We start from the raw sequence: 22,903 nt of genomic DNA, 5'->3' as shown, positions 1-22,903 counted from the left end.
AATCATCCACGTGACAAGCAAGGAGTCCCATCACATTGTAGGAGTCACCCAGCCAGTAGAACACTGCTGGATCAACTTGTGACACAGTAGCTCCCAACTGCTGCATAGTGTCTTTCACTCTGTTGTACCAATACAGAGAAGCATCTGCTAGGCCATAAACACACTTTTTAACTTCCATAGAATTCCTTTGCTCTGAGCTTCTTAGGAGGGACGAATATAGACATTTCGGGTTAACTCCTTGCCTTGTAAAAAGGATGCTTTAATGTCCATAGAGTTTAGCTGCCATTTCTTTTGACATATCACTGGCTTAATCAATTTTAGAGACTCCGAGGCACATGTAGGCGAGTCTTTCGGGAGCTCCTGAGTGTTCATTTCTTCAAAGCCTCTTGTAACTAATCTAGCTTTAGGTACAACACCATCAGGTGTCTCCTTGAGTGTGCACACCCACCTCGTAGAGATGCATTTCTGGCCTTCATCTTTCACCTCTTCAAACACATCATTATTTTTCCAGTTGCTGAGTTCACTGTGTTTACTGTGTTTGGCAGACATGAAGGCATCATCATTCACAATAAGTATGTCTTCGTGAGGATGGCTAGCACATAACTCGACATGCTCAGATGGGACCACTTGAAGATTGGGTACTCGTCCTAAGTCAACAGAACCGGTAGTGCCAGACATTTCCTCAGGCTCAATGTACTCCAAATTATAGCAGTATTTGTATGTTTCAGTGGCTTTTCCTGCCCTGTTGAGGATTTTTCCAGTGTGTGCTCGGCCACTCCCACTATCTGTGTATGTAACTACCTGTCCAGTTTTCAGACTAAGGCCGTCACAAGTTGTGGTTGAGTTGTTCTGTGATGCGTCCGATTGACCATGGCTACCTCCTTCTGGCTGTCATGGTGTGTGAGGGGGTTCACTGTTATCCTCACCATTTATAGGCGTCTCTTCCTCACTTTCATTTTCAGTGTCATAGTTATTCTCATTAAAGCCAAGTTCTGGTAATGTTGTATGATGTTCAGTCCCTTCCAGCTGAATGTCCCTTTCTCCCAGCACTGCTTGTGGGCTCTCTACTTTTCGAAGCCTGGAGTGATGTACGCGAACGTGAGTGCCACCATGCCTCACAAATATCGCTGCACGATCTTGGCCAATGACCACACCTGGATCTTTCCATTTTGTACAATCCACCCGTTTGTAGTAGACTTTGTCCCCTGTTTCGTATCGGTCATCAGTGGGCCACAGTTGTTTACGAAGGGCTCTTTGGATGCTTTCAGAGGACTCAGCTTCTGTAAATGCTCTCCTTGCAGCATGTAATGTTGTGATATGCTGGGCTATCCAAGTACTCATATTAGTACCTTCCAGAGCTGGCGGCTTATTAGTGAGAACTGAAGGCAGATTTGGGTTTTGTCCAAATACCAGCTGGTAGGGACTGTAGCCATGCACGTTGTGCATAGAGTTCTTTGCCATCAGGGCCCAGTCTAGGGCCATCCTCCAGTCACATCCATTGTCCCTCTTCACTTTCATCAGGATTTCAGTGAGGGTTTGATTATGCCTTTCCAAAAGCCCATGGGCTGTATGCTGCAGTTGTTTTCACTTCAATGTTGAAGCTTTCAGCCATGTCCCTCATATCTTCGTTGTTGAATTCACCCCAATTGTCACTGAACAGTCTGCGTGGAGGACCATGAACACTTATCCAGCAATGTATAAAGTGCTTCACAATCTCCCTGGGTTTCTTGGTGGCGACGATACTCCCTGCACTGAAGCGTGTGAAGTGGTCAATTGCATGTAGATACCACACTCCCGGCTCTAGCTCATGCAAATCCATAGCTACAGTTTCATTGTAGGTTGAGGCCATGGGCAAACCCACCGCAGGCTTTGGCTTGCTATATCTGATGCACGTCTCAGTTTTTTACAATGTCCTTAAGGATTGTGGTGCATTCATCATCAGCATTACCTGTGCAGGCCAGTAGTTTTTTCAGTCTGTCAACAGAGGCGTGTCCAAATTGCTTGTGAAACTTTCTGTTTTTCGTTTGTTGTCATGTTTTCTGTCACAGTGAGAATGTCATCCTCATTCTGGAGCTCATGTTCATCTGGGTTACTCTCATCTCTGATCTTCACACAGTAACGTCCTGAAGATGTTAGTTCAAGTTTCACTGGCTGTTTAAACATTGTGGCTTTGTCATTTTCAATGTCTAAAACAGCACCTGCTCTTTTCAGTGAAGTTTTGCTTAAAAGCAATGGGATATCTACTGGGACCACCTCTGTTTCAATTTGACATCTAGTCTGTCCTATCATGGCTGGGATTTTCACTTTCTTTGTAGAATGAAAACTCTCCCGTCACCAAACTTGAATGCTCTTACTCTTTGTGTCCCCCATTTTCAATAACTCACATTGTGTTAGTCCACTGATGTAATGATCAAGCCATTTTTCTCCGCACATAGTTCTAGTGCAAGCTGTGTCAATGACAGCTGATCCTAGAGACTCCATGAATATCTCTGTCAGACAATGATTCTTTTGACAACAAAGTAATGTTGCATTCTTCAACATCTGTCACTTTTTCATCCTCTGTTAATTTTGCATGTTCATTTTTGTGAGGACAACCCTTTGTCCAGTGATATGTGCTTTGGCAGACTGCACATCTTGATCTTCTCCCATATCTGTCAAGTGGATTCGTCCCTTGAACAGCCATATGGATCTGTGGGCTTGACCTGACATTACTTTCAGGCTTGCCGGTAAACAGTGTGTAGTAGGCAGAGTCGGCAGTACCCCCACACACACAGAGTTCATTAGCTCCCTCTTGTGGAGAACTATCACCAAAGATTCTCTTCAAGGCTGACTTCATGTTTACAAACGAAAGGTTTGGACATGCGGTAAGTGCTAATTGTTTGTCTTTAACATTAAGTCCTGCAGTATCAAGTAGCTTGAAAGCTAACACAGCATCTGGAAGCTCCATCTTGAACTTACGTATTCTGTTGTACCGGCGCTCAAACTCGACAATGTAATCGACCATGGAGACGCCATTTTCTCTTGTGATCCGGTCAAACTCTGTGTACGCCTCGTACTGGCGATCCTTTTCCTCTTTCAAAAACACAGCGTCCAATTACGTGAGAAGTATATTCATTCCTTCATCGTCGTTCAAATCCACTGCGGCAATTTCTAGTGCACAATCCCTCGCTCATCCCGTCAGCGATAAAGCGACCGCCAAGGCCTGCTTCTTCTCCTCGGGGTCCGTCACCAGCCTCCAAATTTCAACCTCATTTTTCAAGCTCTCGTAAGACTTCTCGTCAAACGGCGGCGGAACTTTGTAATTGCCAGCCGCCATCCTCTGTTACCATGTTAATTCAATAATTCCTGCGACAACTGTACATGATTAAGACTTTACTTAAAACGTATGCACGACATCAACAACAATGGCTACACGTCTTCCGTTCCTCTAGAACTAAAAGCGTTACACACATGCGCACTAGTTAACTCAGTACTTAACACTAATTACTCTTGCATGTTTTGTGACCGTCAGCCCTACGGCACATTATGGACAGTGTCCTGTACTGGTCCCGATTGTCCTCTACTACTGTTCATCTCATTTTAATCAATAGACTAAACCAGTAGCTTTGTATTTCAAGAACACAATTTATGATCAGAGATCCTTGATTAACATCAGCCTTGCTCTAAAGCCCATTCATACATAGCATGTACAACTTACTCATGCTGTCTGCGAATCTCCTCTATGTCTGCATTTTCGGTGTTGTTGTTGGCCTTGCGAGCTTTGTCAAGCTCCTTCTCCAACTCTGTCCGGTGGGCGTTTTTCATCGCTTCAATTGCTAGAACAACAAAAAAGCTATATTAAGTACAAGAAACGTTCATAATGTATTCTATAATCTTATTACCAATGTAGTGTAAGCAAATAAGGGAACACATTGGAAATCACAGTGATAAATGAACACAATAGCAGCTTTGTGCTATCTCTGGTTTCTGGATTTAGAATAATATTTACCAGCGATGGTGGCTGCTGTCTCCTCTGCCAGCAGTCGCTCTTTCTCCTCCTGCAGGTTCTCCAACTCTCTCTGGTGTTTCCTCTGCAGCTCATCTACTACCTTCTGATGGGAATCTTCCATGGCAGCAAAGCCCCTCTCACAGGTGGCCTATGAGATAGGAAAACGACTGAGTTCATGGGCCTTCTGGACATGGACCAAAAGGTTCTCCTGACCATGTAAGCCAAGCAGGAACAAACCCTGGGCCCTACAATATAAGCCAGCGCACATCACCATCGGCATTCATTTCCAGCAAATAACTTGTAAGCTACAGCCTGTTAGCAATGAGAAAGTGGAGCCTGTGTGAGTACGACAGGATGCATAACGCACTGAAGGAATGCACAGATAATGAGAGAAGAGGGGGTAACATAGTGTGCGCTGACATATCCTACCTACAGAAAAACATTCACTGATGATGCTTATAAAATCCTCGTTAAATAATGGCTGGAGCCTTCAGCTAATGTGCAAATCCTATCCAAAGGCTTTCCACAAGCCCAACCAAAGAGCTCATCGTGCTTCCGGCCTCTATTCACTGCCACTAATCTGAGGGCTCAGTTGACGGCTGTGCCCTGGCCTCTGTCCCAATCTAGCTCCAGCCAAACAGCAGAAATGGAGGTCCAGTGTGTTTTCACAGGGATAAAGCCCCCTGAGAGCTCAGGCCCAGGAAGCTACTGTAACAGGCGGAAAGCAAACAAACATCCTGCTCTGACATCAGACCACGCACATGCTTTATTTAGAAGCATGTCAGGCTTTGCATCTTGTGTGTAAATATATCCTGGGTCATAGCGGGGGCATGGACTCAATACTCAGTGCAGAGTATTAGTTAGCTCAGACAGAAGATGAATATCTGAGCATCCAACACACTGTTTAACACCCATCACAAGTACAAAGTCACCACTTTATCTCCAAACGAAGCGGACAACTGACAATTCACTGCTCCGAGTCAATAAACAGCAGACACTATATGTCAAGACAAATTTACTTCGGGACAATAAAGTCCATCTTATCTTAATTATATTGTCTAAACTTTTATTTCTGGGATTTGATTCATGGATACTTTCCAACCTGGACTCAGACATTTTTACTATTCCTATTACAATCTCATAAGAATCTATGAGATTAATGTAAATGAACCTTCACCTAACAAACTAGAAATAGCCTTGTATTTAAGCCTGAGCCTTGACAAAAACTAAACAAACCAAAAACACTATACATTCCTGACCAGTTTTTACAGATTAATGTTTTATGTAGGAACCAATGGGCGTTAGGCGGAAAGACACAGACGGGGGAGGAAGAGAGGAAGTAGGAACACACTGGAGGACTATCCAGTGTGTTCCACAATTAAACCTTGACAGGTTTTCAAGGCATTTTCTGACGTTGACTCTCCGTTAGTTGTCTACAACGCGTCACCGGTCACTTTCTTGAATACTTGGAATCTGTACTTAATGTACTTACACCAGATCAGAACTCAGCTTGTCCGTATGTGTGCTCAGACTTGATACGTCAATGCAACCTGCCTGATTGCATAGTGATCCGATATATTTCTTAGTCAAAGGAGCGGCTGTAAAACTGTGGATGAACACATTTCATTCCCTATAAATTCTTCACAACAAAAGTCGTTCTGTTTGCGCTGCCTCCCTGCAGTATTTGTATACTTGTTTGATTAAAGAATAGCTGCTCACAAATCTCCACTAACTTTCTGATAAACACATTTCGAATAAATTCTTCACAATAAAAGTCCCCCATTATTTTGTTATGTAAACAATTTTACTTTGAAGCAGCAAAATCCAGAAATGTTGGGATTCATCAAGAGTAACTTAACAGGAAGCAGAGAGCGGGTAAACACACATTGTTGTTTTTGGTCTTTTCATTTTGTTGACAGTAAGAAAAATACCAGCCTTATCCTTTAAATACACAAAATGAGCCCTATGTGTATTTCAGTTAGTATGGTGAACTAAACCTTTATTATGACAAAAGGTACAAAAGCCTACACTTACATATTTGTTCATGTCCTTGTGACTAGTAGTTTTACTAAATAGTCGAGGTCTGCTCAATAGCTTTTTCCAGATATTTCACAACCTCCACCAGCAAATTAAGTTGTTTTAATGGAGTTGTACCATACAAGTTCCATACTTGGATCACATCTCCACAACTGAGACCACAACTCAATTTGCTGCTGATGATTGCCAGATGCAGTTGACAGCTTACTAGAAAACGCCAGTAAGTAGACCCTGAGTTAAAATGACTTGTTCAAATAATTGAACTGTTATTCAGGGAATATAGGGATTAAGATTAAACTGTTAGGAGAAACAGCCAAAGGAAAAGAGACCAAACTCGTAAAAACTAAGCTCATAGCTGAAATAATTTGAAATAAGTGTTAAAAGGGATAAATTCTTTGCTTTTAACCATTTTAAATGCAGCATAGCTGAGTCAAAGGGTTAGATTAATAAGCACATTGAACTACGACCAGAGGAACTGATTTCAGAGGCTGATATGATGATGTAGTGGTTTTTTTTTTGTGTTTAATTGAATTTAATGTTCCAGTTACTCAAAGTTCTACAACTGATGGCACTTTAACAAAGTGGGTTCCTCAGTATACACGACTACTGCAGCGTCAATGATCACATAAACCTAGAGCAGGTTAGTCTTCATGCAACACAGAAGAAAAGTAGTTCACAGAACAAAGAGCAGAAGTAGGGTGAGCGGGATTAGGAAGGGGAGAGCGAGTTTGGGAAGGAAGGGGGATCTGGGAATGCCACAAAGGAACACAAGGCATCACAGATGGAGGACAGCAAGGACAAGGAGCGCTTCCACCTTCAGGTTTTCCAGGTCTTTCTCGTATTTCAGCCGCAGAGTCGTAATGTCTTCCTGCTCTTTGCGGCGTCTCATCTCTTGGGTCATGACTGAGACCTGGGTGACCAGCTCTTGAATGCGCTCCTTCAAGGTGGATGTTTGGCGATGCGGCGGAGTGTCCTCGTCTGTAAAGTTCTTGTCTGGGTTTGCCAGACTCATCATGCGTCTCAGCTCTTCCATTTCCTGGTCAAACCTCTCCATGAGGTTTGTCCTCTCAGTCTCGTACTTCTTCTTCAGGTTCTCCATGAAGTTAGTCAGAGAGTCAATTTCTTTCACATTTTCTTCTGAGAGGACACGCAATGCTTCACCAGCCTTAACGATTTCCTTCCTCAACTGTTCAGCTTCCTGCTCGTAGCAGTCTTTAACCTCTCGTAGTTCCTTTCTATGCCTGGCTATCATGTCATGAAGCTCAATGGATTTGTCCAGTGAGTCTATGGGCTCTCCTTCAATCTGGACCAAAGTTTGTGGCCCTGCGGTGCTTTTCAAAGAAGCCTCATATGGTTGACAATGAAGATCTGCCAGTTTGGACTCCAGATCTCTCGTGGATTCTCTCAACTGAGGACAATTTGGACAATCCAAACTATCAATCTGAACCTCTGTCTGCATTTCCTTTAATTCTTTCTCATGTTGGACTTTCATCCTAGTGATCACATAAGACATTTTGGCTTCTGTTAGAGCTTCACACAGATGTTGAGAGGACTGTTTCTGATCTCCATCAAAATCAAAGCTTGTTAGAGCCAAAGACACAAGCTGGTCATCTTTGTCCAATTTCACATTGGATGCTAAATGCTTTAAAACATTTGACTTGGCCTCCAAGGTCTCCATTAACTCTTTAAGAATCAGAGCATGTGTTTCATTATCAAGCCATCTGTACATGGCTGCAAAATCTGGCTCTGTCATTAGCTCGATCTCAGCTTTTGCTTGTGGACAAATCCTTCTAGTCAGGAGCATCAAGCGCTTCAGTGCCATCATCTGTTGCGCCACACCTCTTTCACAGCTGTCTGTGTTCTCCTCTGGTTGGATTTCAGAGAAACCCAGAAGCTGGCTCCAGAACTCTCCCTCCATTACCAACCTCATGTCTTGCTGACTCACACAGAGTGGCTCTTCTTTTGAATAACCAAATAAAGTGCTTTTTAAATCACAGAGCGTTTTCTCTACACTAATATCTACCTTTGATAACATCTCTAAAACCTGATCAATCGCCTCAGACTTCATCTCAATCTCTTTTACTACTACTTGCTTTATAAGTCCTTTATCATCAACCTGCTTCTCTCCTGCCTCAACACACTCGCTAAGTGTGTTTTCAACTCTACCCGTCTTCTCTTGTAGCATTCTTATTTTGTTTTCTGCTTCTCTTAGCTCCTCTATACTGACTTTCTCAGATTCCTGGTTTAGTGTGATTAGTTCACTATTCCTGGCTTCAAGTTCCAAAGAGCACAGCTCTTTAGACTTAAGGTTTGCTTCCATCTCAAATAACTTTGCTTTTGAGACTTGGAGGAGCTCTTTTTCTTGCTCTCTCTCGAGGTGTAAGTCCTCTTCCTCATAATCAGCGTGGAAGCCCAGACCTTTCAACTTGGCCTCTTTCAATTGTAGCTTCTTCTCAGTGTCTTTGAGGGTGTTGCCAAGCTCCTCCAACGTAATCAGAGCTTCATGAAGCCTCAAGGATTTCTCATTCAGCTCCCTCTCGTAATACTCCCTGTCAATAGTGTTTGCTTGGTTTTCAGCCAATTCAGCTTTCAGTCTTTTCAGCTCTTCCATGACCAGGTGATGCTGTTTGCCGCCCTGCTGAACGATCAGCTCCACTTTCAGTCTGTCAATTTCCCTATCAGCCTCAGTCAGCTGATTAACTATCTCCTGACACCGTTGTTTCAATGCCCTGTTTTCACTAGTCAAAAGTTCAATCCTCTGAGAGAACATCCCATTCGTGATCTCATTTGTATCTGAATGGTTATCAATTTCTGAGAGGGGGCCATAGGGGCTTTTTAGGCTTTCAAAACTTGGCTTTTGAACCTTGCCCACCAAATCCTCCATGCTAAGAAGACGGGCTTCGTACTCACGGATGCTTTCTCCTGCCTTGGCTAAACTCTTTTTTAATGTTTCATTTTCTATCTCCTGCTGGTACTTCCAACTCTTCAAGAGCTTCTGAAGTTGATGCGTCTCTGCTGTCTCTTGATTACAGCTATGGAATCTCAACAATTTTGCAAGCTCAGTTAGGGAAAGAGGTTTACCAGCTAACGAGTCTTCTAGTTCTTGAATTGCCTCTGCGCTGTCCTGGAACAAGAAGCTAACTGTTTTTTGAACAACTTCAGGGGGAGGGCCTTCCACAATTGATGGTTTTGGGGGTTCAGAAAAGTAAGGTTCCTTGATGGGTAGGTGAGAATGCGAGAGGCCAAGCTGTGCCTGCATGTTACGCTTTTTCAGCTCTTGCAGCTTCAGAAGCTCTTTCGTCTCCTGGTACTTCTTTGTTAAACTCTGCGCTTGAGAACTAACCAGTTCGGGCCTCTTCGTCTGGGGCGCAGCCTCCAGACCCAAAGGGTGCTCCAGCTTTGAAAAGGGGACCAGACAGTTGGTTAACACACAGCAGGGGAGACATAAAGCTTGCTAATCATTTTCAGCATGAAGTATTTCCCCCATTCAAAAAGTGACATTACAAAAAGATTTCCCACGCAATACCGAACTGCGTACATTAACACTGATTCAAAACAAAATCAAGATTCCCTTGTTTTAATGGTGTAAATTGAAAGCAAAGGAAAGAGATTAACTGGCCATGTTAGTTAATCACGACAGAGCATGCACATTAAATGGTTAAAAGTGACTTAATGTGGTAAGTAATGCAATATTAGTTTCAGCTAGATGGTTTACTTAGGGATGGAAGGCATACCAGGTCCTACAAACACATTTCTGAGGTTCTCTGGTCCAAGCTCATGTGTCACCAAAGCAAATCTATTCTGAGTGGAGATAGTGAATAGTATTATTCGACTTAAATCAAATGTCCAAATATATTTTCAAATGCACTCCATAATTCATTACAAGTGTTCTATTTCCCAAACAAAAAGCAAGACAAAAATTGCATAAACTATAATCTATAATCACAGCAGAGCCTAGCTTGAACTCAACCATAACCAACTGTATAAGCTATAAAATTAATCATTCAGCCTCAAAAACATCCATACATCCACACACAAGCACAGAAATTCAGCACACATGTTGCCAATACATAGCTTCAGTATATACAATCACATTGTTAACAGAACAACAAATGGTGGGTCTGTATAGCAGTTAATAGAAGATGAGAATCTGACGCCCATGCAAATACTTAGAAAACAAGCCAAGAGGTTATTATTCATACATGTTGAGCCAAACATTTTAGCAAGTACCAGTGACCATGGAGGTTAGTATCACTCTAAATTGAAATTAAAAAAATTAAGTGAACAATACAACAAAGTACAACAAAAAATAAGGCTATAAATATTACCAAGATTATTTCAAATGTATATGATAAAACTTTAATTTATAGATTATTAAACATAAGAACCTTAAATAGAACTTGATAATCTGTAAATTACAATTTTTTCTTTCTTTTTTTTTTCTTTTAAGAAATACAAAATACGTTTTTTTCTCTTTCACTCCATTTCCCATTAGCACCTTTCCATTTAATTTTCTTAATTTGAACTGTATGTAAAGAAGGGAACACGGTTGTCACATGACAAGTGTGTTTCTATTCACATTTTGAATTAGAATTGAAACTGTAGTGGAATAAACACAAATAAAAGAAGTCAAAATACTGTAAGAAGTTTTTAGGCTTGGCTTAGGTGGAAAGGTTGGTGTATAAATGTAAATAAGAAGTGACTAAGTGCAATGGAAACATTATTCCTAGCAGTTGATTTTAAATCTATTTTAATTGTCTTTTTTGTTTAGAGTGAAATAATCCTCAGAAAGTCACATCATCAACCACACTTGAGTTCCTTGGACCATAATCAATGCAATAACAGTCAAATCATTGCTAGCATGAGTTCAGATACAGTGCAGACTTATAATACAGAGATAGGAGATTAACTAGTAGAAGCCAATGTCGTAATAAGATCTCAATGTTGTTTTACATGCAATGAACTCATGCAAAGGCACATCTCTGTAGCCATGTCGCTGCTTTGATGTCAGTTTGTTTGATGTTTTCTTACAATAAAATACAACATGCAAAGAATGTTACAACATCGAGAAGAAAACGCTGCTCAAATGAGAATATACGCGTGTAATCTACAACAGGATTTTCCCATCATAGCAGAGTATGCACACTGAAGACAGAGACTTAGAACTCACCGGAGAGATGTAACCTGTCCTGATATCCGGAGCCGTCCTCAGCTGGAGCTCCAGCTCCTGCTTGTGCTTGTTTGAGTCAAAGAGCTGCTGGTGACAGCTCTCCAGCTGTGACTTCAGGTCCTCTATCTGCAGGAGAAGCAGGGGACCATTTGGAATAATTAACAATGGTCTTTGTTTAGCCACTGGTGGGATTATGGCCTGAACAATCAATAGTTTTCATATTTAAAAAAAAAAAAAAAAAAAAAAAATCATCATTTGAAAGGGTGAATGTTTTGTAAATTAGTCTTCTGTGAGTTAGCGAAATTATGAAAGTGAAAGTGTGGCTGTGTCCTGGTTAACTGCTCTCTGCATGTTGCTGTTTGTGTATTTGGCCACCGATGTTTTTTGTGAAAGAAGAAGCCCCACTATCAAACTACAAATACGGAATGGGCTGTGTCTCTTAAAGTTCATGAAACACCTACAGACACTTTTTCTACATTAACAATCTAGGTTATCACCTCACGTTCATTTCAGAGAGGAAGCTAGCAGGTAACTTGGTCGCTGACAGACAGCTGACAAAGTATAAAGTTACATGACAAGTTACATAATTTTAAAGAACTGGAACCAACCTAATGTGCTACATTGATGAAGGAAATGTGGCCAAATGTTATATGGGAGAATAGTGAGACTCATTCATTCTATTTCATGTTCTGCTTATTGTTACCATGGTTTGCAACTTGCTGTGTGTGCACTCACTAAAGTTGCTATTAACTTTTACATTACACTTGTTTAAAGTACTGTTATCTGTGCACTTTATTTTATATTCTATTGTACATTTTAATATGTTTCCATTTCTTGCACTGTGTTGATTGTCTAATGTGATGCACCACCCGCCATGACAAATTCCTTGTATGTGAAACTCTGGCAATAAACGGTTCTGATTCTGATAACTAAATAGAATAAACATACCCCTTGCTTGTAATTCTCCAGTAGCTGCTCCAGCTCAACACTGTCTCTGGATTGCAGAGTGCTGGGCAGAGGCACCCTCCTCTCCTCCCGTATGGGTGTCTTCTCCACTTGTTGCCAGTGTTGTTCAATCACCTCCTCTGCCCTCTGCTGCCTCACCACATACGTGGGACCTAATGAAATGGTTTGTCCGACTCCCTCTCCACTCTCAAAGTCTGTTCTCCCTCCTTCGTTAGCAGCTGTTTGCTCCGTTGATGAGCTAGTCACAGACTCATACCTCTTCCTCCTCTCCTCTCTTCTCCGACTGCGCTCCAGCTCACCCAGGTCTGCGTGGAGGCTCTCGGCCTCTTGGGCCCGCTGCTGAGCCAGAGCCTGAGCGATGGGTCTGAACTCGGCCCAGTCAAAGGTCTTAGAGCGGCCTTCTCTTCTGCGTTCACGAGCCCTGCTCTTTGTGACAGCCGGAGTGGATTCTCTCTCCACTGACGAAGCCTCAGTGGAGAGAGAGTCCTGGGTGACGTCTGGCCCAACTAGACCCTCCAAAAGAGAGAAGGAACCATGATCCTCAGTTGAGCTGGAAGGCAGTAAGAAAGGCAGGCAAGTAAGTTTTAGCTTCTAAATGTTCATTAGCCATGTCCTAAAAGTTAATGTCCCTTCTACTCCAAAGTCTATAAAGCAAGTGAAGAAATGCTAATACAGAAATAAGTAAACTTAATTACAGTGACAATGTATTTGCCATTATATCAATGAAATGAGCTGTTAATGTTTCAGTTTTTTTCAATAATCTTGTAAAAGACAAAACATGTGGGGAAAAGTATACAAAACTACTAAGGTATTTTATACAAAAATGTAATGTATTTTTACAATCAGCACTTGAGGTGACTGAGCCAGATGCCAGATGACATGACACTGCTGCCTCCAGCTTAATCATCTTTCCATCTTAAGAGGCTGAATCATCTATCGCAGTTGAAAAGTGTGCGCAGTAGTGCCGACATAGTTGGACTGACCTTGCCACATCAGGGGCAGTGGAGGGTCTGACGTTCTTCATTACTGCCTGGATCCAGTTCCTGCGTATACCTGCTGTCATGGCCGACAGAGTGTGCACTCCCTCCCGAGTCTAAACATTTAAAAGCACCATGACATTTACAATATGATCCTATACCTAATGTGCTACAACTGCCATACATGAAATACTAATTCATTTTAAGGAATTCTGGTTTTGATTAGTCTAAGGATTGGGTGGTCATACCATGAGATTATATACATTTAAGTAGCATCAGAGATTTTGGCAAAGCGTTATTACTAACTACTAACTGTTATTTTACAGTCACATACATACATAAATACATGAAAGGTGACCTATATATTTAACCCTTCCTAAGCATTTAGGAGCAGTTCACTTGGGTTCAGTGTCTCCCTCAAGGACACTTTGATATGCCGACAGGAAGCCCCATTCATAACGCCATTGTGGATTTAGTATTTCATTCACTGAATTAGCTAAAAATTGGCATTTGTATCTGGTTATTTTATCCTTATACAGTTTCTGCAGAACTTCCAGAACATTTACTACATAACAAAATATTAAATCTATATAACGATTTAAAAAGTACAAGTGGCCTTTTTGACTTTTCATGACTGGATATATAATGCAGATATCTGTAATTCCGTTTTTTCAATTAAAAAATAAAATTTCCCAAATCCACAACTTCGTTCTTCCAAGGAAAGATGACGTCCCTTTTGCCATTCGTGTGTATTGCGCTTTCAAATGGAGCATTTTCAGATTAAAACATGTTGATATTATTCAGATATTAGGAGCATTCTTTGGCCATGTATACAGCTCATTCACAGTATGCCTCTCAATAGGGATTTTACTGGACTTTTTGACACACAGCCTCTTTCCTGTTTGTGACCATCTCTGTGCTAGTTTGCAAAGATGGAGGAGAGATGCATGACCCGTCAAACACAGCAGAAAATGGCGTTGAAGTAGGATTCACTGGCCCCGGTGATAAGGATGCGGCATGGGGTCGTTTTACGTTATTATTAGGAATATTTTCTTTTTCGGAGTAAGTGCAAAAAATGTGTTAACGCAGTCATTGTCTTATTTCAAAATGATGTGCGCCTATAAGGAGTACCATCATGCCCACATATTGTCTGTACTGGTCCCCACAGGGCCTGCTGCTGGACGACGCAAGTTCAAGGCATGTTCGTGCACCACGAGGGTCTCTTTTTAAAGCTGCAGTTTGTGTAAACACAGTGGGCCTTTGGCATTTATTAAATGTTTTAATAGTATTTCACTCTCACTTTTGTCACACACACAAAGTCCCAGGTATAGAGCTGCCTGGCTCTGGGAGTACGTGTGCGTGCGTGTGCTATTTGAGAATCAGCCTGGGTGCATGGTAGCAGTGACAACATGATATGTAATTTCATTGATTTGGGAATTCTCTCAGTACGCAAGCGGCAGGGATTTGATAATGAAGCACTGATGCAGTGCTCTGAAAAGAGCACAGAGTGGATAGACCGACGCACTCACGTGGAAGGTTCTAAACTAATCGTTTAAAACTGTGATAAAAAAGCTGCAAGGCCCATCATTTATTTACTTTATTTATAAAGAGGCACCAAAACCTTACAGACTCGTAATGCAACCCAAGTCTAACTAAACTACGGGTTTAGTTAGCAATTAAAACTTCAGAGTCTAAGTATCACAGGACTGTTAAGACCTTTTCTACAGCAGACCTTGCCTATTGAATCTCAATATGTCTAAATGCTTTTTTGTTGTTATTAAAAGGTCAGAGCTATGTGGGAGGAAGACAAAGCACTTTTCTTATATTATAAATGCCTGAAAAACATTTGTCCTTTATGAGAGGCAAAGCTTCTTACATGTATTTGGAAACCATAGTTGCGTTGAGCCTGGTATTCAGTTACACTGTAGCAAGTAGACAGATCAATCTCACCATCCAGGTCAGAGGCCTGAGGTAACACAAAGATGAGACATGGGGCAAACATGAAATAAAACAAAGAACTGTTCAACAGAAATCATACAATAATTATAAAATAGGCTCACCTCCTCTGCAATGGAATCCTTGTAGTATCTCAGGCTGTGATCCGTTAAAACAAACCAGTATTTCTTCCACTACAACGTGGACAGGGAAAAAGGCAAAGACAGGGTTCTCACATCCACAGCATGTTAAGATATATAGAAGAGGTAGTCACATATTGTACATCAGGTCAGTCAATAACCCCTGTGCTACGATGGCACAGAGTATGCCTCTCTCCGTATCACATAAAGATGGATTTTAAAAGGCCTTCAGGCTCCACCCTGGTCTTTAAAGTCCATTGACGACACAACATCAAAGTGTGACCACACCTCTGTGAAGGCCACACAATGCTGCAAACATTCAGGAGTACTTTAAGTGGTTAGTTCAGATGCTGTTTGAACCAGCGTTTCACTCCCTTTTTGATGACCTCATTCTTTTTCATACAGAAACTTTATTTACTGCACTGTGTCAATGTTTCTTGATGATTTGAAGTTAGATACGTTTTAATTTCAGTTTTCCTCAAACAGATTCTACATAAACAAAAAAACAAATAATTATGAATTAAAACATACATTGTACTTGGCACTTTTTACAGACAAAGGCAGATTAACAGTTGATAACGTACCTGGCCTTGCTCATCCAGCTTCACCATCCAACCTTTCTTGAAGTTCAGTAAATCCGGCTAAAAAAAGAAAAGATGTTGAAACATCTGTCTGACATATGCACAGACAAAAATGATGGTGCAGTGTCAAACTGTTCATCATGCGAAATGTCATTTTGCCTTGTCATTCTTTTTGAAAGTGCTGCAGTAGATTACCACCACTTACTTTAAAATATCGTAAAATAAAGCAGACCACAAAGTAGCCTGAAACAATTCCTAAATGACACTGGCAATATGTCAAATTCAAGTACTAAATCACATGCTCACTCAGTCAGCTGAGGTAGAATATGACTCTACCAATGGATCAAAGACATTATCTAAATGTGGTCCACTGGTCAGGGGAGACTTTGTCGGCGTGTGCTACTTTAGCTGAGGATGCAGAGCCCAGTGATGTGATTCCACATAGTGGAAGAAACACACACACACACACACGTGAAGGGTGACCTCAGTAAGCAGAGGTAAGTTGTGATATACACTGTCACACACAGACATACAAACACTTGTCTCGCCTCTACGGCCGACAGGAATGCAACAACAAACCACATGACACAGAATGGGTGCAACGAATACACACAGAGGGAGCCGAATGAGGAGTATAACCCATAGAGGAGAGGAGGGGGCTGCACTGCCGCCCGCAGCATGGAGGTTTGTCTACAACATCAACATCCTCGCACCACCACACCATGGCCAATGAAACGTTAGGAAAACTCACAAAGCTGCAGTACATAGCTATGTCTTTAGCTATTTTCCCCAGTAAAACGAGGAATACATTGGTTTCTGAGCAGAGCAGTCATGCTGCTGTGGGACGACCACAAAGAACTTTCTTGATTTTTTTATTCTCCTAACTCTGTTACCTAACCAAATGTAGTTTCTCAGTGCCAGTAACAACCCAGCGACCTCTATCCCCACATCTGAAGCCCTGGCACTGATGCTGACCCTGGAGCCTACAGCTTAGCAGAACAGGAGAGTCTCTGTCTGCCATACCACAGACGCACTGAAACACAGTGGCCTTCAGACGGAATTTCAGACTTCAAATGTTGGTTAATGTTGAAACAATCAAACAAATTTAAACCCAGATGTTATCATGAGCATTATCATCTTTCCATATCTAACAATCTCCTCTACAAGAGCACTCATTTGTTAGAAGCTCATATGCAGGCTTTCTGGCAGCATTGTGGGACACAATGTGTCATATAAAACTCAAGTGGAGAACTGAAACAGTCAGTCCATTCATTGTTTGAAAGAAAATTCATCTGCAAAAACACCAATCATGACCTAGTGAGCCAAAACATGCATAATGTAGTTCTTACATCGAAGGAACGAGAGCCTGACCACACACAGAATACTAAAAACCTTGAGTAAGAGCTCCACCTGGGTTCTCTTTTCATTTTTTGATATATCGGTATGTTTTCTGCGTCTATGACGCATTAAAGTCTCAAAAGGATGCTGTAAGACTTACTATGGACGTGTCCAGGAGACGTAGCCTAATGTTTTCAGAGGTGAGGGACAGGAGACAACTTCATGGCTAATTTGTTCTCTGCAACAGCTGTCTGGTCCCCTTGTGTTCATTGTCTCAATCATTGCAGGAGAGATTAAATGCCCCTGCTGCAACATACTACAGACTTTCAGAGGACAGCTTTTTACTACAACTAGTCAAGTTTCATGTTTGTGATAAAAGTTTTACACATTTTCTGACTCAATTAATTTTCTTATTTTATGATATTTGATTCATTATCAACATCACTGTATGTATTATAACCTTTGGTAGTCACAGAAGATGCTGTAGAGATAAATCCTGGACCTTGATGAGGCTGTTTTACAAAAGCAAAAGAAGAGTAAACACTCACCGTCATGATCGACTCAGTGGTCCTTCTGTCCAGGGACTTGGCTCTCCTCAGAGGCGGCAGGGTGGAGGGAAAATCCAGAACCTGACCCACGTCATGCCTCTGCACCTAAACAACAAACGTGCAAGTTTGTCTACATTGTTTTTATACCTGTGTATGGTTAAGTAATTCAAAAATATACAAAATAAAACACAATATGACTTTATGTCACAATATGTGCTTTATGACTATTTGAGAGTCAACATATGAAATGCAGAAATCACAGATGATATTTAGTACGTCATCTGATTTGGTCTGTTTAGGTGGGCATTCATGTATTGTGGAGAAATGTCATGACAACCTGCAAAAAAGAATGAAACCAAAAACACACTGATAGCATGAAGCTAAACTTGCTAACTTTAAATGAGTGTGTATTGTTTGAACGCAACAGTAAGAATGACTGAGCTTGTGTGTTCAAGGTGCAAAAACAGTCTCGACATCTATCTGTATGTGCACGAGATATTTTTGTCTGTGCATAACTGACAAAGATCTAGGGCTAGTGATTAACTGTCCGACTGTGACCCTCATCAGCATGTTGGGCCCTGAAGTTGGGTTTCGAGCGGTTCTAGCCAAGCAGAGAGAGCCACAGAATGGAAACTGGAAATGAATACAGCACATTTTGCTGACCTCTGACCTACAACCAAAACAAAGACAAGACAAAGAGAGGGAACGATGCAGGGAAGAGGGCGAGGGTGAAGGGAAAAGATAGAAGTGCTGGGACAAAAAAGGGAAAAAAAACACTGGTAGGTCCAATACCGAATCTGTTCTGCCATGTGGTGTTGTTTAATACCACCGTTTACAAGTCTTACCAGATCTATTGTAAACTGCTGTACAATGTTGGCAGTAGGGATTTCAGGAGAACTGATACTTTGTGAAAACGTAACAGTACTCTTGTTTTCTACAGCTAGGCTAGTGGAGGTTGCATTGAGTGACATTATGATGCATTCAAGCTCTATTCAGTAAAAATAACATAAAAAGAGTATTTAACTCAGATAAATTATAATGTTATCATGATGTGTTCAAATGTAATCAGTTAAATTTGTAAAAAACAGAATGCAAACAGTAACAAAGGAGTGTATGTGAAATATGTAGGATTTATTGTTGTCTTTTTTGTGAAATTAGTATGAACACAATGTTCAAACTACAAATGTCTGGTATCCTGACATATCACACACACGGGTTACCTCTCTGTGGAAGTGTCTGTGCTCACTTCGGCCCTGTCTGGCTCCACTCCTGCTTGACTCTTCCACCTCCATTTTCTCTGGATTCTCCAGCTCCAAGGCCTCCAACTTCTCAATAACACCGGAGCGACTGCAAATCAAACACACACATACAAAAATCATTTATTATTTATTTATTATTTCTAGTGCTGGGCAAGTTAACGCATTAATTAATTAACGTAGTAGTTGGCTAATCCCAACTACATGATTTGCCTCATTCTACCTCAAAAATTCGCCTCAAAAAACAACCTGCAACCAGATCCGCCAGTGTTCCGGTGTTTAACGTTAATGAGTGACCGCGTGAACTGAACGAGGGGGTTGCATGTTTCATTATGTTACGTTTTTTTTCCTCCTAAATCTCGATAATGACGAACGTTAACAGTCAACAAAGTTTCGCATGCAGTGGACATTACCCTTAAGTAAGAGAGAAATGAAGACTGTGTAGACATCTTAACGCTGATTGGCCAAGACTTGAGACGTCACATCAAAGATGTTCTATTACGAAGATCATGACATAACCTTTTCTGCAATCTGAGAAACGCTGGCTGGCCCCTCTAGGAACACACCGTTATGGATGAACACCATTGTGGATGAACACCGCAACAGACAATAGAAGCTGATACTGACCTCCTCTCAGGGCTGAGGACGGCCTCCCTCTCCTGCCTGTCAGGGCTCCTGAACCGGCTCCTCTTCTCTGCCTTTCTGGCCTCTGCCTCCAGCCTTCGGGATCGCGGAATATCATGGTGGCTGTAGGAGTGGCCGCCCCTCTGGCTGGCCGGGTGGCTGTCGGTGCTGGTCACAGTGCTGCCGCTGGCGTCCGAGTCCAGAGAGCTGACCGAGCCGCTGATGTGTGAGCCGTTAGAGAGCAGGGAGCTGCCGGACGGGAAGGGGTCGCTGGGGGCTGGGGAGAGGCAGCGCGGGACACCACCCAAACTTGAGCATGAGCCTGTTGGGGAGAGCAGGTCACTGGAGGGCTGGGGTGCAGAGCCATGCAGCACCAGGCCACCCCGGTCCACCTCGTTGCAATTCAGTGAACCGGCGTCAGAGCCCTGTGGCGCACAGTCAACTACACGAGAGAAACAGAAGATGCCACAGAACACTTTCATAGCAAAAATCATGACTTTACTTGATTACTTTATCTTTACTGTAATGCATTTTTACCACTTCTACCTCAGCAACATTCACAGCATTTGTTCCCCTTTTTTGATTTCATGTTATTGAATTATAAACTGCTTGATTAAACTGCATTTTTTCAAATTTATAAAAATCAGCATTTCATGGTTGAAAATAGCTCAAACCGTCATCTACTGGTTTAAATGACATGCTTGCTATATTCCAAGCTTGCCACCGCGTGGTGTCATAAGCTCTGAATGTCATGTTTGTCGACACTGTGTCGAGGCTGTTGTCCTACAGAAGTGGGCGTGGTTTAATCTCAGCAATTATTCTTTTTCCAAGATTATGCAGTGGGTGAAGTTAGGCTCATAATGGTATTCCTCCTTACCTGCAGGGGGCAGCGGTGATCCTGGAGAAAGGTCAGGGGCCCAGACTGCAGCCCCCTCAGCCTCTCTCTGGTTCAGCTCCTCCTGCCAGATAATGGAGCTCGAGTCTGGAACCTTCTCCGCCTCTGGAATACCAGAGCCGGTCACTGCCACCTTGGCTGGACCTGGCTCCTTGACATGGACACATGAAACAGTCAAAAACAATGAAACAAGACAAGTGGAACATAAAATCAAGCGGTTGTGTACTGTGTAAGAAGTATTACCTGGGAGGTCGTAGGCTCCACCTTGCGTTTCTTCTTCTGGTTCTGTTTGTTAGTTCGGGGGTATACCACCAGCTGTTCACTCCACCTGGACACAGAGGAGAGTGTTTTTTTACGTGTGTGTGCACATCCTATCCTCCCCAACCCAACAGCAGACACATCTCGACAACTAACCCATTGATGATCTCTTTATTCTCTCCTCTGATGAAGTACTCCTGGTCCGGGATGATGATGCACAGGGAGTTCTTCTGACCCGTCTTGGGCTCAGCGTCTATGACGTCAGTGCAGAGGTTCATGTTCACTGTGCCCTGAGGCAGCGTGCTTGGCTAGAGGAGACACAACATGACACATTGGCCAGTGCATTAGCTTATATTATTTAACCTTTGAATTGAATGAAATTAGTTTACACATGACTCAACAAAGTTTTACAACACTAAAAATATACAGAGCAAAATAATAGCAGTGGAACATAAAAAAGAAAGATACATTTAAACGGTATGCTTGAGTCACTGGTTTGTTTCCCATGTTTGTTTCTTTATGGGTGACTGCCCAACTAAACACTGATATCATTGCTATCACATTTCAAATAGTTCAAACTCAAAGAGAAGATCTGAGGGAAAACATGCCTGTGTGCTGCAATGTTTCACAGCCTAGGCTCAGTATTTTTTAAACTAAATCTCTTCCAATTCCTCATCTGCCTTTCTTTTTGAAAGGCAGATTTCAGCATCCAACGAGCCTGTAATGTATGGGCACTTCATTATCACCAGATCACCATGGTAACTAGGCAAACGAAAAGGGGAGATGGCAGTATTTTGATGCCGGACTAAAGCCGTCTGGTAGGATAAGAGAATAACGTAGAGTAGGGCTGAGGCAGCTGAAGAAATTCAACCTGCCAAAGACAATGATGGCGCACTTCTACAGAGCCATCATTGAATCCATCCTCTGCTCCTCCATCACGGTCTGGTACGCTGCAGCCTTCCCTTGTCCTTGGCTGCAGCGCATCATTCGCTCTGCCTAGAGGGTGATTGGCTGCAATTTGCCGTCCCTCCAAGACTTGTTCGCTTCAAGGACCCTGAAGTGAGCAAGAAAGATTGTAGCCAACCCCTCTCACGCTGGAGACAAACTGTTCGTGCCCCTTCCATCTGGCAGGAGGCTGAGGTCCATCAGGACCAAGACCTCATGACACATGATCAATTTCTTCCCATCCGCAGTCATTAACAGAGCCCGGGTCCCCCACTGGTCACTCCCCTGCACATCCCTTCTAGGTTCTTATTTAAATACACTCGACACTTTTACATTACACTTACATCTCACTTGTTTATAGTCCTGTTATCTGTTTGTTTGTGCACTTTATTTTACATTTCCCTTTATTTTATATTTTTCTGTAAATTTTAATATGTTTCTACTTTGCACTGTGTTGATTGTTAAATGTTATGCACCTCCCGTCATGTCAAATTCCTTGTATGTTCAACATACCATGGCAATAAACGGTTCCGATTCCGATTCCTTAAATTCTCTCTACTGTCCACCAGGGGGCGACTCCTCTGGTTGTATAGAAGTCTATGAGAAAATGACTACTTCTCTCTTGATTTATTCCCTCAGTAAACATTGTAAACATGAGTTTATGTCTCAATCTCTAGTTTCAAGTCTTCTTCAATACAGCATGATGTTCATTTAGTAAATTATGGTCCATTTAGAGTCAAATAGACCATAAAGCAGGGTATGCTTTAGGGCGGGCTTACTGTGATTGACAGGTTGTATACGGTGTCTCTACTTTACTCCTCCGCATTCCAAATATTTTCACGTCCGTTCACTGGTTGCAAAAAAGATTGCGACGGCCGAAATGCCCAACTCAAGGCTTCAAAATGGCAGTCCACACATCAATGGGTGCCGTAACGACGACTATGTCCACTTCTCATATTCAGTCTATGATATTTTCCTATTTTTTAAGAACTTTAGTGCAGGCTTGGCCACTATTACAGTATACCAGGGTATTTAAAAAATCCTGACGGTATGATCTTTAATACCATCATAAAAACAGGTGCTGCACTTTCTATGCTTGATGTGGTGTATTGTAGAGCACAGTAGAGGTCGGCAGAGGTCAGCAGAGGTCGGTCCCTATGGTGTAACAGGCAGCTGAGTTGAGAAAGATGATGATTCAGTGTTTTGCTTGTAGTTTATAATTCCCTTTATTCAACTGCCAGTCTG

General features: G+C 42.1%; 1 protein-coding gene across 5 annotated transcripts in view; it reads right to left on the bottom strand.

Annotated features, from left to right (window-relative positions):
• LOC116397952 (myosin phosphatase Rho interacting protein) overlaps positions 1–21,701 on the bottom strand; it is a 44,972-nt gene extending 23,271 nt beyond the window's left edge. For 2 of the 5 annotated variants that reach the window (XM_031873874.1, XM_031873875.1), the window contains exons 1-15: positions 20,870–21,701; positions 20,699–20,783; positions 20,438–20,606; positions 19,564–20,002; positions 18,901–19,027; positions 17,681–17,785; positions 15,798–15,854; positions 15,199–15,267; positions 15,015–15,104; positions 13,145–13,254; positions 12,144–12,711; positions 11,196–11,321; positions 6,840–9,422; positions 3,989–4,136; positions 3,698–3,815 (exon numbers count right to left, since the gene is read on the bottom strand). In XM_031873874.1, the coding sequence (XP_031729734.1) occupies positions 3,698–3,815; positions 3,989–4,136; positions 6,840–9,422; positions 11,196–11,321; positions 12,144–12,711; positions 13,145–13,254; positions 15,015–15,104; positions 15,199–15,267; positions 15,798–15,854; positions 17,681–17,785; positions 18,901–19,027; positions 19,564–20,002; positions 20,438–20,606; positions 20,699–20,783; positions 20,870–20,991 (4,916 nt within the window). In that variant the 5' untranslated portion in view covers positions 20,992–21,701. Of the gene's footprint in view, positions 1–3,697; positions 3,816–3,988; positions 9,423–11,195; positions 11,322–12,143; positions 12,712–13,144; positions 13,255–15,014; positions 15,105–15,198; positions 15,268–15,797; positions 15,855–17,680; positions 17,786–18,900; positions 19,028–19,563; positions 20,003–20,437; positions 20,607–20,698; positions 20,784–20,869 lie in introns of those variants that run through there. The other 3 variants (XM_031873879.1, XM_031873878.1, XM_031873876.1) reach the window with 3 other exon arrangements.
• Between the last annotated feature and the right edge of the window lie 1,202 nt (positions 21,702–22,903).

This window comes from Anarrhichthys ocellatus, unplaced genomic scaffold (assembly GCF_004355925.1).
Source record: "Anarrhichthys ocellatus isolate YVR2014 unplaced genomic scaffold, GSC_Weel_1.0 scaffold76, whole genome shotgun sequence".
Taxonomy (NCBI): domain Eukaryota; kingdom Metazoa; phylum Chordata; class Actinopteri; order Perciformes; family Anarhichadidae; genus Anarrhichthys; species Anarrhichthys ocellatus.
This window is presented reverse-complemented; position numbering and strand designations above follow the sequence as displayed.